Source organism: Gracilinanus agilis, chromosome 4 (genome assembly GCF_016433145.1).
Source record: "Gracilinanus agilis isolate LMUSP501 chromosome 4, AgileGrace, whole genome shotgun sequence".
Classification (NCBI taxonomy): Eukaryota; Metazoa; Chordata; class Mammalia; order Didelphimorphia; family Didelphidae; genus Gracilinanus; species Gracilinanus agilis.
In genome coordinates, this window is record NC_058133.1 from 469,110,674 (window position 1) to 469,132,890 (window position 22,217).

The 22,217-nt window shown below is 37.3% G+C and overlaps 1 protein-coding gene across 1 annotated transcript in view; it reads left to right on the forward strand.

The window, feature by feature from the left end:
- Positions 1-22,217, forward strand: part of TTF2 (transcription termination factor 2) — a 72,334-nt gene that overhangs the window by 16,647 nt on the left and 33,470 nt on the right. The window contains exons 5-12 of the mRNA XM_044676033.1: positions 2,168-3,115; positions 3,658-3,784; positions 4,184-4,303; positions 4,917-5,065; positions 14,817-14,898; positions 15,831-15,947; positions 20,684-20,834; positions 21,566-21,671. Of these exons, the coding sequence (XP_044531968.1) occupies positions 2,168-3,115; positions 3,658-3,784; positions 4,184-4,303; positions 4,917-5,065; positions 14,817-14,898; positions 15,831-15,947; positions 20,684-20,834; positions 21,566-21,671 (1,800 nt within the window). The remainder of the gene's footprint in view (positions 1-2,167; positions 3,116-3,657; positions 3,785-4,183; positions 4,304-4,916; positions 5,066-14,816; positions 14,899-15,830; positions 15,948-20,683; positions 20,835-21,565; positions 21,672-22,217) is intronic.

Here is a 22,217-nt window from a genome sequence, read left to right on the forward strand (position 1 = left end):
AAAAAAAAAACACAACAAAATTCCAAACTTCCTTATTTATGTTGAAGGTACAACTATCTTCCCAGTCACTCCATCCCAAAATCTTACAGTCATCTTTGAGTTCTCCCTTTCTTTTATTCCCCATAGGCAGTCATTTTGCCAGAGTTTACCAATATCCCTCCAGTTCTTCTGACATCTTCCTTCTCTTTATTCTCATTGCTACCTTTATAGTTCAGAACCTCATTACCTTGTGCCTGGATAATTGGTCTCCCTTCTTTCACTCTTTTCCTTTCTCCAGTCCAGCCTCTATATTGCTGCTTAAATCTTCCTAAGGTACTTATATGACCTGTGTCCTGTCCTGGTTTGTTTTTGTGTTTGTTTTTTATTTCTAGCAAAAATAATAAAAAATCCTTAGGAGCTTCACATTTCTTCTAAAATAAAATTAAAATTCCTTAGCCTGATCTTTTTTTTAAGGCCCTCCACAGTCTGATTCTGACTTACTTTTCTAGTCTCTGCCTCTCTATCCCACTTGAAGGCAGATAGCTTCCTTTTTGTCTCTGTGAAGTCTAGCGCTTTGCTTTGCACGTAACTAGTGCTTAATAAACAAACATATTTGTTAAACTGAATTGTTTAAATGAAATTTAAAGAAATGGTTCAAATTGCAAAGAGGCATATTTAGACTAGATGTTACAACTGGTTCTATCCAGAAATGGAATTAACTACCTTAGGACGTACTGGTTTCCTTTTTATTATAGGTCTTCAAACAAAAGCCACCTGGATCCTTTCTGATAGGCAGAGATTTTTGTTCAGGTATTGGTTGGGCACAGGCTATTGAGGTCTTCAGCTTTAAACTGTGGCATCTTATCCCATTATGAATTGCTCTACTTTTTTCATTGTGTACCCATGGACTCTTATAGAGTAGTCTTTTGACCCCTACAATTAGAGGCAAAATAAGGACTTCCTGCCTTTTTTTTTTTTTACCAATTTTAATGTAACTTTTATGTCCTGAGAGTTGTCAGCATCACTTTTATGTGGAGAAAATCCAAGTGTGATCAGACTAATTGGAACATCTTTTTTTTGAGCCTGATTAGTCATCATTGTCATCACACCTTCACTTACGAATTTAAGTTTTTCAGGGTGTTTTATACACATTAATTTATTTGAATTTCACAGTCTTGTGAGGTTAGTTACAGTACAAATCCCCCAGTTTGTAGATGAAGAAACTGCAGTTCAGAGGATTAAGTGACTTGCCCATGACAAAACAAATACTAAATGGAGGTGGGATTGGAACTCAGGTTTTCTTGACACAAATCCTATCTTCTATATACTGTCCCATACTGCAAAGTGAAAATAAATGCCAGCTCACAATCCCCATTTGATGACATCTCAGGGAGCTTAAATGATATCTGATTACTGAAATGAGAGTAATGCTAATTCATATATCCCTGAATAGTCAGAGAAATTCGTCTCTATTAGGTATTTTCCCCTCAACAGCTTTTTAAGGCAAGAGGTTTATCTCATTCTGCAGACAAGGGAATTGAAACTCCAAAAGGTTGAGGGATTTGCCTATGTTAGACAGTAAACCAAGATTTGTATCTAGGTCTTCTGATTATCAGTTCAGACTTCTTTCCACTATTTCCCAGAGTACATTTGGATCGTTATGATTGCTCATAACATTCTGTCTAGCAAAAAGAAAGGTAAGCATTAGATATCATCATGATGACAAGAGAAAGCATTTACTATCTAGCATTTTGACAATAACTTTTGATTCTACAGAACATCCTTTAGAAGTTGGCCAGTATTTTCCTGAACCTGAGACCTAGCACTTTAGTATGAGGAGGTCCTATAGTGCATTGTAAAATGGCTCTGTAAATGAGCCTTCTGAATTTTGATTCTTTCTAGGGGGAGGAATGCTTCCTGGAAAGACTTCTAATAAAGTTAAAGAGTATAAGGTTATTCTTTCCATTTCTTCTAAGAGAGACCTTTATTTTATTTATTTTTAAACCCTTACCTTCTGTCTTAGAATCAATAGTAAGTATTGGCTCTAAGGTACAAGAGCAGCAAAGGCTTAAACTTGGGTTTAAGTGACTTGCCCTGGGACACACAGCTTGAGAGACATTTTGCAAACCTACATACATCATTATTATTATCATTGTGTATTGGAATTTTATTCTTTGGTCTCTTTCAGCCGCCTAGTGCTAAAGAACAATTAACTGCCAGTAAAACCCATGATTCATCTGATTGGCTCCAGCGTTCCAACCACCTAAGAAATCCTTTTAAAACTTTAGACAAGAATCAAGAACCGTCCCTCTGGAAAAAATTAAACAGTGGTGAAAATGAAGAAAAGAATGCTGAAAAGAAGGGGAAGGAAAAGAAAGATCAGCTTTTGCCACAAAACAAGGAGCAGAAATCTTTGCCTGAATCCCGTGTGCAAGAGAACCTGGATGTGGGAATAAGGAAACCTCAGGCTGCAGCTCAAGAAAGGAGAGATACTGAACCAGAGAAAGGAACAGTACTTCAGAAGAAAGCAATTGATCCCAAAATTTCATACCCAAGAAGCTTTTCTCAGGTTAAGCCAGATCTGCCTAATGAGGAAGACCTGAGGAAACAGTCTATTCCTCTTAAGGAGAAGAAATCAAAAGATACAAGTCCCTTATTCCCAGGTGAATCATCTCCTCAGGGGAGAAGTGAATCTAAGCATAGACCTCCAGGTGCTGTGAGTCTGGGCACTGTAAACAAGGCCCAGAGAGATCAGCACAAGAACTCTGAGACCAAAGAAACAAAGGGAAAGGTTGATCTTGACCCACAGTTAAAACAGAAGAGTCAAAGCCTAGTGCAACCAGGGATTCCCAGAGCACCCCCTCAGAAAGGGGCTGATGAGCCATCTGTATCATTAGCTGCTCCAGGAGAAAGGAAAGGCATCAATGAAAGCAGTGAAAATGTTATTTCCTCCAAACCAGGAAATTCCCTACAGGTTCAGGTGGCGAAAGATTCAACACAGAAAGAGAATCTTAAAGTACTTGAGACAAGTGAACCAAGATCAATCCCAGGATGCATGAAAACTTTGAAGAAAGTGGAACCTTTAGACCCCATGGTCCAACGTTTGCATCTCACAGCGCAACTGAAGCAAAAAAAGGTGACTTATGGGCACCATGATGTTTGTTTGTGGTCAGAACAACTTTAATCAATAAATGTGGGTAATTCAGAGGTAATACTTTCCTAGGAGTAGCTCTTAGAAGTATTTGTGTTTAGCATATTTTTAGATACTTAACTTAGGCATCAACTGTTAGCCAGGTTAGAGAGCATTTTAGAGTATGAGCACTTTAGATAATTCTACAATGGAAATAAAAACCCAGAACATGCTCTCTAGGAGGCATCCAGCAAGAAAAAGTAAGTGGTTTGACACAATCTGTACATATTCTGGGCAAACAGAGAACTCCAGGGTTTTAAGGCATAAAAGATTGAAGCATAATATGCAAAAAAGGAATAGTTGAGAGGATTATCCATACCTGCTCTTTTCACCTTTTGTTGATTTCCTGGAGTGGGAAAATGTTAGAGAAAGAAATTCCAGACCAGTGTGCAGCAGCTAAGATTCAGGGTGCTCAGCATTTTGTGATGTTTTTATTTGAAATTCCTTCTCATTGTATGCTGAGAAGAGGACATCATTCTGCTTTTCAGAGTACTCTGGCATCAGTGAACATCCAGGTTCTTCCAGACAAGGGTGAGAGGCTCCTCAAACAAGTTCAGGATTTGCAGGCTGCACTTGATGCACTGTCCCTCACCACAGCAACAAGTACAGATCAAGGTAAAATGAGTTATGCCCTGGCTAAATCTCTAGCTGTGGTTCAGGTCTACCACACCAACAAGTGCCATTCTCTTCATTTGGGCCTCCTACTTTTGCCTCTGAGTTTTCCAAAGCCTGTACTAATTTTAGAATTTCCTGCTTGTCCCAAAGTAAGCTCCAATTTCCATCATTTAAGCAATTTTAGAAAATCTAGTTTCTCTCCAGGAAGCTTTCTTTGTCACTAAATAGAACAGTAGTGATGGCTCCCTTATATGTAACTCCTGTGACTCCCCTATCATTGTTTGACTTCTCTATTTTCTGAAACTTTTAATGATTGTCTACTTTTTTGAGCAGGAACTAATAAGGAAAGCAATGTTTATGATCATCTGCCTTGCAACCCATTCACTAAAACCACCACAGAAGCTCCTTTCATGGTGTCACCCAAACCAGTGCAACTTCAGGATTCTCACCCACCTGGTTCTTTGGAATTGCATGTTCCTAACCAGACATCTGTTGGAAAATCCAGCCAGCATGATGGAGGTAAGATCAATTTTTGTTGTGAATTTTTAACCATTGTAATTAATGTTTTAGATAAAGGGCAGATGCCCTTGTGCCCATATAAAAGCAAAAACTATTTTTGAACTCCATGTTAATGAAGATCATACTCTGGGGCATTTAACTTATTATTTAGACCTGATCTAATATCTCTTCGCATCATTATAATGTAGAAAGACCAGTTTTTAAACATTGAAGCATTGTGTGCTTATAGCAGTTTTCATCTTTATACCCCTAGAAGTATAAAAAATCAAGGATTGCATGTTTAAAACATTGTTGTAACAGGATCATAAATTAGTAGATGCTTTTTGTTATCACACATGCCATTTCTCATTACAGTGTTTTCCTCTGACCTTACAGAACTCTGTACTTAGCAACAAAGGAAAGCAATTTAGCAAAACTAACCAACAGTAGGTTCATGTCTGCCAGTATATACAGTGTGTTCCAAACCTATAGCCCCCCACCTTTATAGGATTTGAGTCCCAGACTTCTGGTTCCCAAACTAATAGATCTGTTGCTATACTGTGCTGCTTCTCAAATGTTCATACAGGAAAGAATTAATAGCCTCTGCCCAACCAGTTTATGTAATATTTCCTAGACAAAGTCCATTTGTATGGGGGCCGGATGACCCAAGATCGCCTTCAGGCTGTGTGGAAAGTTACAAGTGAAGCCATTGATCAGCTCCACAAGTCTCTTGAATCATGTCCTGGCAAGGAGACAGTGGCAGAAGATCCAGATGGGTTAAAGGTAAGCTCATGTAAATCTTGCACATTTTCCTGTTTAATAAATTTTTATTTGTCTCTTGTTTTTTCAAACATTTCCCTCTTTCTCTCCCTCTCTTCCCCACTCTTCCCCCCCACAGTCATCCCCTATGTCAAAGAAAAATCCAGTCAGCCTAACTAAATAACACATCCCAAAGTTCTCATATTAGGTACATAATACTACACCTATAGGCCCCCACCTCTGCAAAGAAGGGGGTAGATAGTTTCTTAGTCATAAAAGTTTCACAACATTCCATTTCATTTTTTCTGGTTGTGCTTTAATTCACATTGTTACTGTGTATATTATTTTCCTGATTCTGCTTACTTTATTTTGATCAGTTCATGTGCCTTCTCGTGCTTCTCTGGATTCATCATATCATTTCTTTATAGTATTATTCCTTTATACTCATGTACCTCAGGGCCTGTTTAGCCATTCCCAAGTAGACAGGTATCTATTTTGTTTCTAGTTTTTATACTGCTTCAAAAAGTGCTGCTAAGAATATTTAAGTATAGGTAGGCTTTTTTTTTCTCTCATAATTGGCCTGTTCAGGATTATGAGGCCAAATGATAAATATTTTAGTCACTTTCTTGGCGTAATTCCAAATTGCATTCCAGAATGATTGGACCATTTCACAGCTCTAGCCACCGTACATTAGTGTACTGTGTTTTTACAACCCCTCCAACAGTCAATCAATCAATAAACATTGCCAGGAACTATGCTAAGTGCTATGGATACAAAAAAGCCAAAAGATAGCCCCTACCCTCAAGGACTTTACAATTTAATCTATTCCCATCTTCTGTCATCCTTGCTACTTTGTGGGGCATAAGGTAGAACCTTAGAGTTGAAATTGTGAGATTAAGTCACAAAGTATTTCATATGAACAACTTGGTTGAAATAAACTAGCCTAGTGATATTCAAATACATCATTTCTTCTGTGGATATTACTCACTTTCCTGCTAGAATGATATCTTTTCCATTGTCTAATACTAAAATAGTTCAATTTCTTATTAAGCATTTATTAAGTTTGTACAGTCTGTTCATAGTTAGCCAGCATTTATTAAACACCTACTATGTGCCAGGTACTTTACTAGTGCTAGAGATAAAAAAGAAGCAAAACACAGTGCCTTCCCTCAAGAAGTTCACAATCTAGTAAACAACAAACAAACAAATATGTGGAGATAAGTTATATTCAGGATAAATAAAAAGTAGTTAATAGAAGGAAGGCACTAGAATTAAGAGAAGCTGGGAAAAGTTTCCCATAGAAGAGGGGGTTTTGTTTGGGACTTAAAGGAAGCTGGAGAGGTTGTTGTTGGAGCAGAGGAGGGGGAAGGGGACATAGTCAAGAGATGTTGCAAAGGTTCAATGGATAGGTATTGGCAACAGATTAGGTATGGGGAGTGAGAGATGGTGCAGAGTACAAGATGATTTCTAGGTTGTGAGCCTGAGGGATTAGGATGATACTGCTTTCCTTTACAGAAAACAGGGAAGATAAGATGGGGAGGGCTTGGGGGGGTGGGGGAGGGGGAGATAATGAGTTCTGTGACATTTTATTAGCTACTTTGGGGATGCAAGGTTAGCTCCAAGCTCCTTGAAATTTATAATTCATTTGGAAAAAGTATATTTGTACTTAAAGGACCTAGAGGAAATGGAAAAACACTCTAGTATCTTTGCCAAGAAAACTCCAAATGGGGTCACAAGGAGTTGGACACAACTGAAACAACTGAACAGAAAACCATGGATTGAATGTGCATGGATCTGTGATATGAATTATAGGCTTAAATTCAATCAGTCAGACAACAAGCATTTATGAAGATTTCACACTATGCCAAGCCAACTACGCCATGTGTTAGATACAGAAAAAGACAAAAATAGGTCATCTGAAGGGGGAATGCATTGGCAGCAGGAGAGACCAGAAAGACCTCCTGTAAGAAGGTAGATTTCAGCTGAGTCTTCAAAGAAGCAAGTGTAACTACAAAGAGGAGGTGAGGGCAAGGTATTCTGGGCATAAAGGAGAGAGCCAGTGCACAGGCACCAGGTCGAGAGACAAAATGTCATGTTTAAGGAACTACAAATAAGCCTGAATGATGGGTTATAGAGTGCAGGAAGGAGAGCCTGGGAATGATGAGACTGGAAAGGTAGGAAGGGGACGCTTTAAGAAAATCACTTTGGCTGCCAGAGTATGAAAAATTTTGACACAAGTAGACCAACCAGAAGACTATTATAGTAGTCTAGGCAAGAGGTGATGAGGGTTTGCAGTGTATGAATGGTTGTATGAATGTATTGAGAGATTGAGACATTGAGAAGGTAAAAACTTAAGATTTGGCAGTGGGCTGAATAGATATGTAGTCTAAGTGAAGGTGTGGACTTGAGGATGACCCTGAGCTTTCTAGAGGAAGGTAATGTCTTTCACAATCATAGGGGAGTATAGAAGAGAAATATGTTGGGCACTGGAGTGGGAAAGATAATGGATTCTGTTTTGGTCCTGCTGAGTTTAAGATAAGCAAAGGCATCTGGTTTGAAGCTCTAGGATAGAACTTTGGTGGACATCCAGGATTAGTGGGTATAAAATGGATGAAGAACCAGCAAAGGAGACTGAAAAGGGGCAGTAGAACAGATGGGAAGAGAACCAGGAGGAAGGGAGCAGTGTCACAAAAACTTAGAGGTGAGAATATGAAGGGAGAAGGTGATAGAAAGTGTCATATGGTACAGAGAGGTCAAAGAGAATCAAGATTGCAAAAAAACCATCATATTTGGCAATGAAATTATTGTTGGTGGCTTTGGATTGGGAAATTTAAGTTGAATGATAAAATCAGAAGCCAGATTACTAGGGGCTTAGAAGAGGGAGAGGACAGAATATGGAGACTTTCTCAAGGAGTATATCCCAGGCAATACATCATCAGTATAGTCAATACATCATCAGAATAGTTAGAACAAGTGAGGGTTTTTTAAGGATGGCAGAGACCCAGATATATTTATGTGGAGTAGAGAAAAATTAAAGATAAGGAATGGGATTGATAGTGTGGGAAATTTGCCAGTAAAGTCAGAAGGGGATAGGATCACAGGTATATGTAGAGGGGTTTGCCTTAGCTAGGAGTAAGGCCTCTTCACCCAGGACAAAAATGAATGAGGAAAGAGTAGAGGGAGATAGTAGAATAATGTGAAATGAGGAGGGGAGCTATCCACAATGTATTTTTTCCTGTGAATTATGAATTAAGGTCCTCTGCTGGAGTGCTATGGGAGACCTGAGGAAATATGGGAAGTTTTGGAATAGCTACTGTGGAGAGTGGGATAGTGACTCAATTAAGGAAGAATAGAATGTTTGCCTTTGCAGCAATGAGGGCACCATTGAGATTTGATGACATAAATTTATATTGGGCCCATTTATCAAGGTTTCCTCATTTTCTACAGCTCCATTCAGCAGCATGTGAATAGAGGTGAATGGTGAGAATAATGCAGGATTGGGACTTGGCAAGAGAATAGGACAAGGGGCCAACAGAAATCGATGGTTAGAGATAAGGAGGGAAGAATGTAACCAATGCCGAGGTGATTGCCTGGGAAAGAAGCCAGGAGAATAGGGAATGGAGGTCACAGAGTTTAGGGTTGCAAAGCAGAGGGAAAAGTGGAATAACCAAAAAAAATTTGATTAAATGAAGGAATTTCAGAGTTTATGCCATGGAAGTGAAAACACTTATAGAGTAACTATTTCAGGGTGTGTCTGGGGTGAATTAGAAAAGTAGATCATGGGTATGCAATAGATTCAAGAGCTGCTTTGTTAGCATATTGGAGGGGGCATCAAAATATATGTTGAAGTTCCCCAATGTAAGTGCTGAAGATAAGGAGGTAAGGAGAGGAGAGCTGGGGGATAGGAGAAGGGGATTGGATAATGAATTTGGATCTAGCAAACTATGAAGAAGCAGGAGGTGTTTAGTGAAGGTGGTTGAGGGAGGGTACGAAAATGGCAATGTGGGTAGCAAAGAGACTCTCCCAACTATAAGTGAGGGAGAAGAGAATAGACATTATTGACTCCTGTATGCTAGACATTCTATGCCAAATACTTTATAAATATAATTTCATTTGATTTTCACAACCACCGTTTGGGGGAGGTGCTATTATCACCCCCATTTTACAGAGATTAAGTGACTTGTCCAGTGTCATACAGTAAGTATCTGAGACTAAATTTGAACCCAGGTCTTCCTGACTTTAGTGTCATTGCTTATCCATTGAGCTACCTCCATCAACAACTAGGGAGTTGGGCAGATGGGAAAGTGTAGCCACTATTGGAAAGACCGTTGAGGGAATTGGTGTCACTGGCAGGAAGCTCTGCTTCAGTTAAGACCAGAAGATGGAAGAAGTGATAAAGGAAAAGGTTTAAGTTGAAAGAAAGTTCATTAATAATGAAGTAGACATTTCAGAGGGCACAGTGGAAGGGGTGAGTAGATCTATAGTGGTTCATTATGTACATGGGTTGGGGACATGTAGAATTGAGTCAGATCTATAGGAGTGGCAAGTTGGAGATAGGGTAGTTTGTACATTGCCTTCTTGAGATTCAGAATCACTGGAATGTATTTAGTATAAAGGTATGGGAAGATGCTAGCTATTTACTGTGAGTCTAGGCCAGTGCTGGAGAAGGTTTTTAAGTTCACATGTCCAAATTGCAACTTCAAGCTGCCTATGACCTCCTCCCCTCCCTTCTTCCCCGTCCCCTGCATTACCCCAGAGAGCAGAGGGAGGAAGTGCTCAATTTGGTCAGCTGGATAGATGGGTGGGGCATGCAAAAAATGTCCTTGGGTGCTGAAGAGGGGGAATGGAGCAACCCATTTGTGCTGGCTGGGCATGCATGCCAGTACTTTGCCAACACTGGTCTAGGTAGAGGAGTATTAATTAAAGAGAACTTCATTAAGGGAGGTTCAAGATTAGATTGCTCAAAGTCCTTTGAAATTTAACCTCCTGGCAGATAGATTTGTGTATTCTGTGAGATTCCTGTGGCCAGGAAAACAACCTTGTAGCAGGCAGAAGCTCATGGAAATCTGTACAGAGATCAGGAGGCCAGGATATTTTAGCATTTTCTGTTGAAGGCTCTAGTGGGGCAAGAGGTGGAAGAGCTGTTGTCTACAAGGCAGCCAGACCAATGCTGAAGATCTTATGGCAATGCCCTAATGAATAAAAAGTTGAACTGTGTCCCCTCTACTTATGGGGCAGGAGAAGGTCAAAGAAGCAGGCAGAATTCCTAGGAGTTTTGTTCCTTATGTGTATGAATTTATCCTGTCCCTGGAAGTGGCTCTTTCAACTAGTCTTAAATAATCTCAGAGGGAAAAAAAAATTCATTGTTCAGGTGAATCAGGAAACAATTCATGGAATTGGTCCTTCAGCTGGACCATAATATGTAAATTTTTGAATTGACAGAGATGAGAAGGATATGACTTCCCAGGTAGGATGACTAACAAAACTGAAGACAATTACTAATAGGTTGTGTACAGAAATAAGTTCTGGCTTAGTAGGGTATCGTTGATAGAATGCTGGTATTAATAGTTGTTAGAGTACTGGTATTAATGGACTTCAGTGGTGGAAAGTTTATCTAGTTCACCAAACAAGAACCTCTCTATTATACCTCCAAGTGCTCATCCAGGCTTTGATTGAAGAGATCTAGCCAGTTAGGTCATTCCTCCCACAGTATCCCATTCCACTTGTTGATAAATCTATTTGTGAAAATGAGGGAGCTTTTCTTTAACATTGAGTCTAGATCTGTCTCTATGCAATTTCCATCTTGAGTTTCTATTGTAGAGGATAATAGATTTAGAGTTGGAAGGGATCACTATCTAAATCAGTCTCCTCATTTTGGTAAGGAAATTGAAGCCCTTGCTCAAACTCATAATAGTTGTCAGAAAAATCTAATCCCTCTTCTACATGGTTTCTTTTCAGATGCTTGAAAATAGCTGCTATTTCCCTTCCTTCTACTTCCCCAATCTTGTCTTCTCTAGGCTTCTCAAGGCTTCCTTCCCTTGAATGAGTCACTTAAATTTTCTGGTCCTCAATTTCTTCACATGTAACATTAAGAGGCTAAACTAAGTTATCTTTAAGGTATTTTTTCAGTTCTAATCCTATGATACTACCCTGTGATAATCTGCATGACTTGAACATATCAAGGACCTCTGAGGACTATTTTAGTACCTCCCTTCAAATCTTGGATATCAATACCCAATTAGCCATTTTTGTTTAGTCTTTTCCAGTCTGAAGGTCATTGTGTTTATTTAGCAAAGGAAATAGAAACAAGAGTTGAATAACCGATCTGTTGTCTTTCCATTGTTCCATCTACATTGAGCAGTCTCTTCTTTGATCTTTCTCTTACCCATTACAACTTAAAAAAAAAAAAAAGACCTGACAAAACAACAACAAAATGGAATCTTAGTTGCATGTACCATTCCATACTGACATCAGATCCTTCAGAGTTTTAGCATTCCTCACATTATTTTCATGGTACATTGATATGCTTTTGTATTCATGCATTCTTATCTGCCCCTAATTCCTTCTTATCTTCTCAAAATTGATCAGGGCAGCTCGGTGGCTCAGTGAGAGAGCCAGGTTTGGAGACAGGAGATCCTGGGTTCAAATATGACCTCTGACACTTCCTAGCTGTGTAACCTTGGGCAAGTCTCTTAACCCCAGTTGCCTAGCTCTTATCACTTTTATGCTTTGAACCAATACTTAATATTGATTCTTAAACAAGATAAGGGTTTAAAAAATAAAATCTAAATTGATCAACAAGTTCTCTATGCATTCACATTGATCTCTTTAGACAAGTTATCTTTTCGTCGAAATTGTTTCTTATACAGTCGGAATTGTATTTGTTTCCCATCTCCCCTGGTTCAACTTTTCTTTTAGTCTGTGGCATCCTGTCATTTCTCTGATCCCTTTGAAATAGTGCTACAATTAGGCTTGCCTATATACTCTGTTATATGTTCTAAAGAGTTTAATGGTCTCTTCCCCCAGTCTAAGGCTTCCTGTCATTTCTATGTCAACAACCAGAATGAACATCAGGGATCAATTTGCAGTAATGTACATAGAGTATTCCCTGTCTTTCTGCCATAGCTGAGTGATTGCTTTTGATGTTTCTAGTCCAGACTGGTTTCCAACCTAGAGAAAAGATAAAAGGATTCAAGGAGAAATGCCTCTTCAGATAGAATGAAATCTCTTTTAAAAATGAAAGAAAGTATTCAAGTAAGATATGAATAAAAATCTGAAGAGACAGAGTAGAATCCTGATGTTTGTCAAAAAGTTAGGAGGAAGCACTTATTTAGTAAAAAAGATATTTTATTTTATTTATGTGTAATAATAATTTTTCACATAAGTTTTTTTTTTTAACCCTTACCTTCTGTTTTAAAATCAATATTGTGCATTGGCTCCAAGGCAGAAGTGTGGTAAGGGCTAGGCAATAGGGGTTGACTTGCTCAGGGTCACACAGCTAGGAAGTTTCTGAGCCAAATTTGAACCTAGGACTTCCCATCTCTAGGTCTGGCTCTCAATCCACTGAGCTACCCAGCTGCCCCCAACATAAGTTTTTTAAAGTTATAAGATGCAAATTGTCTCACTCCTTCCCTTCCCTCCCCCTTCCCAGAGAATGCAAGCAATTTGATCTGGGTTATGCATTTATTATCACACAAAATATACTTCCATATTGTTCATTGTTGTAAGAGAATACTCATATAAAACCAAAACTCCAAAATAAAAACCCAAATAAACTAAAGTGAAAAATTGCATGCTTTAATCTGCATTCCTACTTCAGCAGTTCTTTCTTTGGAGGTGAATAGCATTGTTTGTCATAAGTCCTTCAAAATTGTCCTAAATCATTGTATTGATGAAAATAGCTAAGTCTCATAATTAATCATCCCATAATAATGCCATTACTGTGTACAATGTTCTCCTGGTTCTGCTTAGTTCACTCTGCATCAGTTCATATAGTTCTTTCCCAGCTCTTTCTGAAATTATCCTAGTCATCATTTGTTACAACACAGTAGTTTTCTGTCACCATCATATGCCGTAATTTGTTCAGCCATTCTCTAGTTGATGGACATTCCCTCAATTTCTAATTTTTTGCCACCACAAAAAGGGTGGCTACAAATATTTTTGTACAAGTAGGTCCCTCCCCTATTTTTATCTCTTTGGAATTGGATTTGGAACTGGTATTACTGAATCAAGGGATCTGCACTGTTTTATAACCCTTTAGGCATAGTTCCAAATTGCCCTCCAGAATGGTTTGATCAATTCACAAAGCATTAGTGTTCTTTCTCCTCCAACATTTATAATTTTCCTTTACTGTCATATTGGCCAATCCCATAGCTGTGAGGTGGCAGGGTACCTCAGAGTTGTTTTAATTTGCATTTCTCGAAGTATTTTGGAACTTTTTTTTCATATGATTATTGGTAGCTTTGATTTTTTTTCATCTGAAAACTGCTTATCCTTTGACTATTTGTCAATTGGGAAATGATTTGTATTCTTATAAATTTTATTTAATAATCTATAGTTCTAAGAAATGAAACCTTTATCAAAGAAATTTGTTATAAAATTTTTTTCCCTGATTGCTGTTTCCCTTCTAATCTTGGTTGTATTGGCTTTTTTGTACAAACCCATTTAAATTTAATTTAGTAAAATTATTCCTTTTATATCTTGTAATGTTCTCTATCTGGTTTGTTCATAAATTCTTCCATCCTCCAAAGATCTGACAGATAAACTATTCCATGTTCCCTTAATTTGCTTATGGTATCACCCTTTATGTCTAAATCATATACACATTTTGACCTTATCTTGGTATAGGGTAGTGATGGCAAACTTTTTAGAGACTGAGTGCCCAAACTGCAACCTTCATGCTGCATGTGACGCACCCCCTCCACCTTACCCTAGAGAGGGGAGAAAGGAAATCTTTCCATTGGGATGCTGGGCTGAGGGATGGGTCATGTAAGAAATGTCCTCAGGTGCACGTGGAGAGGGCGAAGGGAGTATCTCCCTTTAGCATGCTCTAACACACATGCTATAGGCCAATACTGATATAGGGTATATATTGGTCTATATCTAGTTTCTATCATTCTGTTTCCAGTTTTCCCTGCACTTTTTGTCAAATAATGAGCTCTTATCTAAAAAGCTGGGATCTTGGGGTTTTATCAAACACTGGATGTATTCCATTGATCCATCATTCTGTTTTTTAGCCAGTACCAGATTATTCTAATCATTACAGCTTTATAGTACAGTTTGAAATCTGGTACTGCTAGGTCACCATCTTTCACATATTTTTTCATTAATTCCCTTAATATTTTTTATCTTTTGTTCTTCCAGATGAATTGTTATTATTTTTCTAGTCCTATAAAATAATATTTTGGTACTTTGGTATAGCATTGAATAAGTAAATTAGTTTAGGTAGAATTGTCATTTTTGACTGTATTAGCTCAGTCTACCCATGAACAATTACTGTTTTCCCAATTGTTTAGTTGTGACTTTATTTGTGTGAAAAGTGTTTTGTAATTATGTTCATGTAATTCCTGTTTGAGTCTCGGCAAGAAGGTAAGAGAATTTGATGGAAGAAGGGAAAGACAGAAGGACTAAAAAACACTTGGGTTGGTTTCATACCAATATTTCTTTTGTAAATGAAGAGCATATAATATAATAGCAAAGTTTTAGATTCTGAGTAACCATAACTATGTATAGCATGACTGGGCAACTTAAAATTTATGCTGATTTCTCTTCTCAGGTCCCTTTGCTTCTTCATCAGAAGCAAGCACTGGCTTGGTTGTTATGGAGAGAGAATCAAAAACCTCATGGAGGAATTCTAGGTAAATGAAGAAAGTTTGGCCTTTGTGAGTACATGTACCCTAATGTGGCTATCCACAGAGAAATATAAAGGAAGAACTTGGTGATTAGTTTAAAGGTAGAAGCCAATCTAGTGAAATTGAAAAGAGTGCTATGAATTTTTTTTTTTTTTTTGCTTTTGAAGATGCTTGTCTCTAATTCCCCATTCTTTTTTCTAAAATCACATTCCTTCAAAATGTATTCTACTCCTACCTGTTTTGTTTTTTTTTTTTTGGTTTTTTTTTTGGCCTACCTCTTGATTCATCCTTTTCTCAGTTAAATTCCTAAACCTTCTTCTACAAAACTGCTTTTTCTTCTCAAATAATATAATGCTAGCTATTAATCACAAGGGTCTCTACAACTTAATTATATTTTAGTTGCTTTGGTTCTAGTGAGACTAAATTCATTCCTACATCCACAGTGATTAGTAGGGAGGAGCTTTTCTTCTTAAAAAAATACTCTGTCCAGTGGGTAGGAGATAAATTTCCCTCTTTTGTGATGTTATTAAATGCCACTGGAACTTTCTCTTCTGAAAGCTAGTTTTTGCCATGGAAGGCATGTCTTTAGAGCTTACTTTTAAAGTGCTACCTTCCCTTCTGAAATGGAATCCAATTAGTGTTCAAGAAAAGGCATTTTAAGATGTAAGGTTCACATTTGTTTGTCAACTTTCTTCAAATATGTAATTTCTGGGTACTTTGGAAGTTCTGAGTCAAGTGATAGAGTCAAAATAAGTGGTAATAGCAAGAAAACCTGGATTTTTTTTAGCAAGAGAGTTGGGGGTGCAGATTCACTACAATAGAGCCCTGTGAAGGGAAGGAGAAGTAAAGAAGATGTATATACTTCGAAGGCAAGTTTCTTAGGAAAAGTTAATTCTTTATCCTGAGTAACCATAGCTCTGTCATTTATTCTTTTCTAGCGGATGATATGGGCCTAGGAAAGACCCTAACAATGATTGCACTCATTTTAGCCCAGAAAAATCAAGAGCAGAAGAAAAAAAAAGACCAAAAGATTGTATTATCATTTTCCAGAGATGGTAAGCATATAGGGGTTTCGTCTGGGCGGAGAAAAGGCGGCTTCATATTATAAGCAGTCAAGACACTCACAGTCATATCTGGTCCATCTGTGAAGGAGCCAACTAATTTCTCTGGTGTCATTTTCAATAAAAACTCAGAGCAACTGTGGACTTGACTAAAGTCAGTAAATTTTTCATCTAGAAAATATTTTTGAATTGAATTTCCCCCCATCTTCTTTCCCTCCCTACCCTTATATTAAAAAGGAAAGAAAAACAAAGGTGTGTTTTTTTTTTCCTTAAACAAATATGCATTGCCACAGAAATGAATTCCTGTATTGGCTACATTCAAAAAATGTCTTAATTTGCACCTTGAGTATCAGCTCTCTTTGAGGAGGTGGGTGCATGTTTGTGGGTAGTCATTGTGTTGATCAGAGTTCTTACATCTTTCAGACTTAAGTTTTTACAATGTTATTATTATGCAAATTGTTTTCCTCTTGGCACATTGAATAAAATGTTGGTCCTAAAGCCTAGAAAAACTGAATTTAAATCAGCTTCAGATATGCACTAGCTGTGTAATATTGAACAAGTTCACTTAACCTCTGCCTCAGTTTCCTCAATAGTAAATTGGGATGATAATAGCCTCTACTTCCTAGAGGTGTGGATTAAGTGAAATAATATTTGTTAAGCACCTAGTAACATGGTGACTTCCACATAATAGGCGTTTAATAAATATTCTCTTTTCTGTCCCTTCTTATTTTACTCTGTATCAGTTCATACAAGTCTTCCCAGCTTTCTCTGAAGTCTTTCCTTTCAACATTTCTTATACACAATAAATATTCTATTACATTCAGAACTATAATTTGTTAGCCATTCTCCAGCTGGTGTAAAGGTTAAATTTAGTGGTTAGACTTAAATTATATGAAATAACATGGTCACCAAAATTGTTATATCTCAAGTCAGAAGTTTATTTACAAAATAGAGGGGAAACAATAAAGTAGAGAAATGTGAGAGAGATTAGAGAAAATACTTATACTAGTCCTCAGCCAGGAGGGCCAGTATGAGGCCTCCTCCAAGTTGGAAGCTAGTCTCTTAGGAAACTAGGAAAGTAGCCCTTTTCATTCACCCAATGAAGTAGTCCAGGAGTCAGAATCTAAGTTGAAGCCATGATCCAAATTGCAATCTACAGTGAAGTTCCTTCGAAAACTATCTCCAGGAAATACTCTCCATGAGACTCAACTTCACCAAACTCCTTCAGCCAAAGGATTTTGTGGCTTTTATGGTGGTTTCCTGTCCCTGCCCCTTTTCACAGGGGCCAATCACAGTTTCCAAATTGTCCAGCCCTGCCCAGGGGCAGTGTCTCTGGGATTGACTTCTCACCTCTAACAGTGTTAACTCTCCTCCTAGGATTCACACGTTTCTGAAGTGTGTGAACTCTTAAAAGAATTCAAAAGTTTCTAGCTGTTTGAATTAAAAAAAAAAAGGTGGAGCTCTGCAAGTATCTTACTGGCTTCTCACCTAGCACTAAGTAGGGTGTGAATTCACTAAGTGGTTTTCAGAGCTCCTCCACCTAGTTCAAGCTTGTGTTACTTCAATCAAAAGGTAGGCAAAGGAGAGTTAATCCTGTCCTCACAATTTAGTAAGGTACTAAGTAGGAGTACTTAAGTTATTGTTAACCAAAGTTTTAACTCTAGCTCGCAAAGAAAAATAAAGGATTCCCTTTTCACAAATGTAAACTCAGAATAGACAAAAAGAACCAAGAATTTCCTTTCACACTGATGGAGATCAGATCCCCTTACGTTTATAGTTCTTTGCTGCCACAAAATGAACTGTTATAAATATATTTGTACAGATAGGACCTTTCCCATTTTCTCTCTTTGGTGTATTGATCTCATAGTGGTATGACTAGGTCAAGGGTATCTTGTTTAGTAACTTTTTGAACAGAGTTTCAAACTGCTTTTCAGAATGATTGGACTAATTAATAGCTCTAATGCATCAGTATACCTACTTTCCAACTACCTCTCCAAAATTTGTCATTTCCCTTTTTTGTCAACTTTGCCAATCTTATGAATAAGAGGTAAAACTCCGGAATTGCTCTAATTTGCATTTCTCTAATAATTAGTGATTTGGTGCCTTATGGCTATTAATTACCTAGACTTCTTCCTCTGAAAACTGCCTATTTGTATCCTTGGACCGTTTATCAGTAGGGAATGACTCTTATTTTTATAAATTGGAATCAGTTCTTAATTTTACTTGGAAATGAGGTCTATTATCAGAAAGACTTGCTACAATAATTTTCTTTCAAAGTTAACTGCTTCCTTTCTAATTTTAGCTGCATTGTTATTTGTCCAAACATTTTAAAATTTAATATATCAAAATTGTTCATTTTATATAATTGCATAAAGAAATCACATCCCCAAATTATACTTATTTGTACTGGCACTTGTTACAAAGATAAAAGGATCTCTGTAACTGTACTCTAATTCCAAGAAACTCATGTTATAGATGATGAGATTTGGGCTAGATGATAAAATAGTTACATGTATTTGGAATTGAGGAATGACTGAATTCTAAAAAGATTGAATAATTCAGAATGCCAGGACTCCAAAAAGTAATCATTAATTATTCTGTACATTGTGGGAGGATCACCAGTGGAATTTCTCAGGGGCCCATGCTTATTGGCCTTGTGTTCTTAAACATATTTGTCATTGAATGGATAAAGGCATTGATAGCAGGCTTATTAAATTAAAGGTGACACAAAACTAGGAGGGATATCTAGCACCCTGGAAGTTAAAATCTGGGTTTTAAAAGATATTCACACAGAATCACAGACTATGAGAGTTAGAAGGGATTGCATTGCTCATCTAACCCAACCTTTTTGCCAAAGGAATCTTCATTACAGCTTCTTCAACAAATGATCATCTAGTTTTCACTGGACCCCCTCCAAGGAAGAGAAACTCATTGCTTCTCTAGACAGTACATTTCACATTTGGATGGCTTGAATTGTTACTAAATTTTTCTTGACATCAATCCTAAATTTTCTTCTTTACAAATTCTCCCCATATCTTCTGGTTCTTCCCTCTGAGGCCACATGACAGTCCTTCACATACTTGCCACACAGTCATTGTGTCCCCCATGTCTTCTTTTGTTTAAACACAACATGCTTGGTTCCTTCACTTGATCTTTATATGCCAGATACCCACAATCCCTTACCATACCTGGCTCTTCCTCAGATGCTAAACTGTCTGCCTAGAAATGGATATGTTACTCCATATGAGATCTGAGAAGGGCATAGCAGAGTAGGACTATCAGTCCTAAGCCCTTCTTTATGAAGCCCCAAGTGACATTAGTTTTTTAGCTGATACAGCGCACTATTGACTTAGTGAACTAAACTCCCAGATCTGTTTTCTAGCTTGTTGTCAAACTTGTGAAGTTGATTTCTTGAATCAAGTGTAAGACTTGACATTTATCCCTATTGAGATTCATCTTAATAATTTTAGACCAGTGTTCTAGCTTGTCAAGATCTTTTTGGATTCTGTTCCTTTATCCAAAAGTCATTAATTAAAATCTTTAAAAAAATGCAAGTCAAGCACAGATCCTTTAGGCACTCCACTGAAAACTTCCTAATATATTGACATTGAACCATTGTTTATTACTCCACTTAGTCATCTAAGAAGTCTGAGTCCATATTCACACATAAAATACTATGATCAAATTTGCGCAAATAATTCTTTTTTCCCAATGTTTTATTTTTTCTTATTATGTTTTCCTTCATTTTGTTAAATGTTTCCTGATTTAAATATTTTTTCCCTTTATTTTTAACATTTAAAAAAATTGAGTTCCAGATTCTTTCCAGAATCTCTCCAGATTCCCCCTTCCAACCCTTCCCACCCACTGAGAAGGCAGTATATCAGTTACACATATAAAATCATGTTAAACATTTCCACATTAGCTGTGTGGTCAAATAAAAAGAAAAAAAGAAAAAAAATTGAGCAAGAAAAGTATACTTCTATTTGTTCAGAGTTTATTAGATCTCTCTAGAGATGGATAGCATTTTTTCATCATGAGTCCTTTGGAATTGTCTTGGATCATGCACAAACAATTCTTAAAGGTAAACTAGAAGCTGAAAAAAAAATCTTATTTGCCATCAGAGGCCCCACTGGAAGTGGAAAAGATTGTGTTTAGTGTTCAAATGGAATAAGGTAATGATTTATGCATATATTTGAACACATTTTACAGTGTTTTCATGTGTATGTGAATGGAGAAGTCCTGGTACAGATCACCCCAAATGACTTCTATTTGGCTTTGAAGATTAGATATTTTGCATACTTATATTTGAATGTAAGTGTGCATGTTTGAGGTCAGCACTGAAGACCCAATTAATGAGAAACTAGAAAATTATATAATGTGCTCTTGTCCTTAATTCTACTTCTTCCCTTTCCAGGTAGATGATATATAGTATTACTTTTTAGATGAATCAAAGCACCAGCCAGAGAAGACATATAATACAGTCCTCTTTACCACCAAGAAGCCAGTACTGTCTTCCTGGATCATATCTTTATGAGGGAAAGGAAGGAAAATCATTAAGTAGTTTGGTTTACAAAGATATTCTTTTCCAGCTCATATTTGGAAACCTTAGAAATTAGAGTAATAAATAGTAAAAAAAAAAAAAATAGTAGAAATTGAGTAGGTCAGGAAAAGGTAGTGGGTTAATAAGAACTTAAAGCAAGATTTAATCATTGACTTCATGTTTTTTTAAGATTCCACCAGCTTTATATCCCATGGCACTCTAATTATCTGCCCTGCCTCCCTAATTCATCATTGGAAAAAGGAAATAGAAAAACGTGTGACTGGCAACATACTGAGAATCTATCTTTACCATGGGTCTAATCGGGAGCAACATGCAAAGGTGTAAGTAGAAGATAATTGCAATCCAATTAGCTTAAGGGGGACTGTAGGTTAGAATTGGTCTTCACTATCTCTTCTGGAACCTACTTACCATCCCATTCAGAGTTCACTCTTACTAACATTGCTAGTATTTTGTTGGCCAAAAAACAAAATTTTCAATTCCAAAATCAATCACCTTCACCTTGTTTTTGGAGATGGAGGGAAATCAAATCATCTTTCATTAAGGATCTCATAGGAATGCCTGTACTCAGAGCCAAATGCTGTCCTTTGCTTATTCTTTGCACTACTAGCTGAAGACTATAATGTGGATAGCCTTGGGATGCCTTGATTTTGCCATCAGGTGGCAGCAGCACTTGCGTTATAGGGAAGAAGACTATTATTTAAAAGGACATCAAGGCCATGTTTTGCCTAGTTTAAGGGACTTTGAGAGGTTCTGTATTTCCCCCCCACACACACATTCTTCATTAGGAATGAAACTAGTCCTCTTTTATGCCCTATATGTGAAATACTCCATTTGGACAGCTGGGTAGAAGAATTTCGTTGTTTATGTCTTTGACGTTATATATAAAAGTCTTCTGAGAGCTGCTAGTTCATATTAATTTAAGACTTTAAAGATTTGTAAAGTACTTTTTTCTCTCCAATAACCTGATGATAGGTACAGGTACATCTCAGGTATTAATTCCTTCCTAATGTCATGTATCTTTTATTCATTTCTACATCTCTTGTTTGTATAGCCTCTCTAGATATGATGTAGTAATCACCACCTATAGTCTTCTTGCCAAGGAGATCCCTACCAGGAAAGAAGAGGGAGATGTCCCTGCTACTGATGCCAGTGTGGAGGTGAGGTTCTTTAAGGCAAAACAATTTTAGAAACCATATATCATTAACTGAGATGGAACTTTTTAACTAACTCATGGAGTTATTAGCTTGTCTCTTTAGTCCTATAAAAAGGAAGCAATTTATTATGTTCCCTCCCAAAGGGGAGTGAATAGCTGCTTCCTTGACTCACCTGTATCACTTTTGCAGTCAATCCCTTTCATACTTCAAACAAACATTTATTTATGTTGAAATTAGGCAGAGTATCAAGTTGTTACTTCTTACAATAGAAGTAGGGCTGCCTTACATAAATTGTAATAATAACATGAATACCAGAACCTTATATGTGCCAACTTAGGGTGATCAGTATATTATTGTGCTTTTTTTTCTTTTTTTTTTTTTAATTAAATTTAAACATTTATTAATAATCATTTTTAACATGGTTACATGATTCATGCCCCTACTTTTCCCTTCACCCCCCTCACTCCCCCCACCCATGGCCAACGCACATTTCCACTGGTTTTGTCATGTGTCCTTGATCAAGACCTATTTCCAAATTGTTGGTAGTTG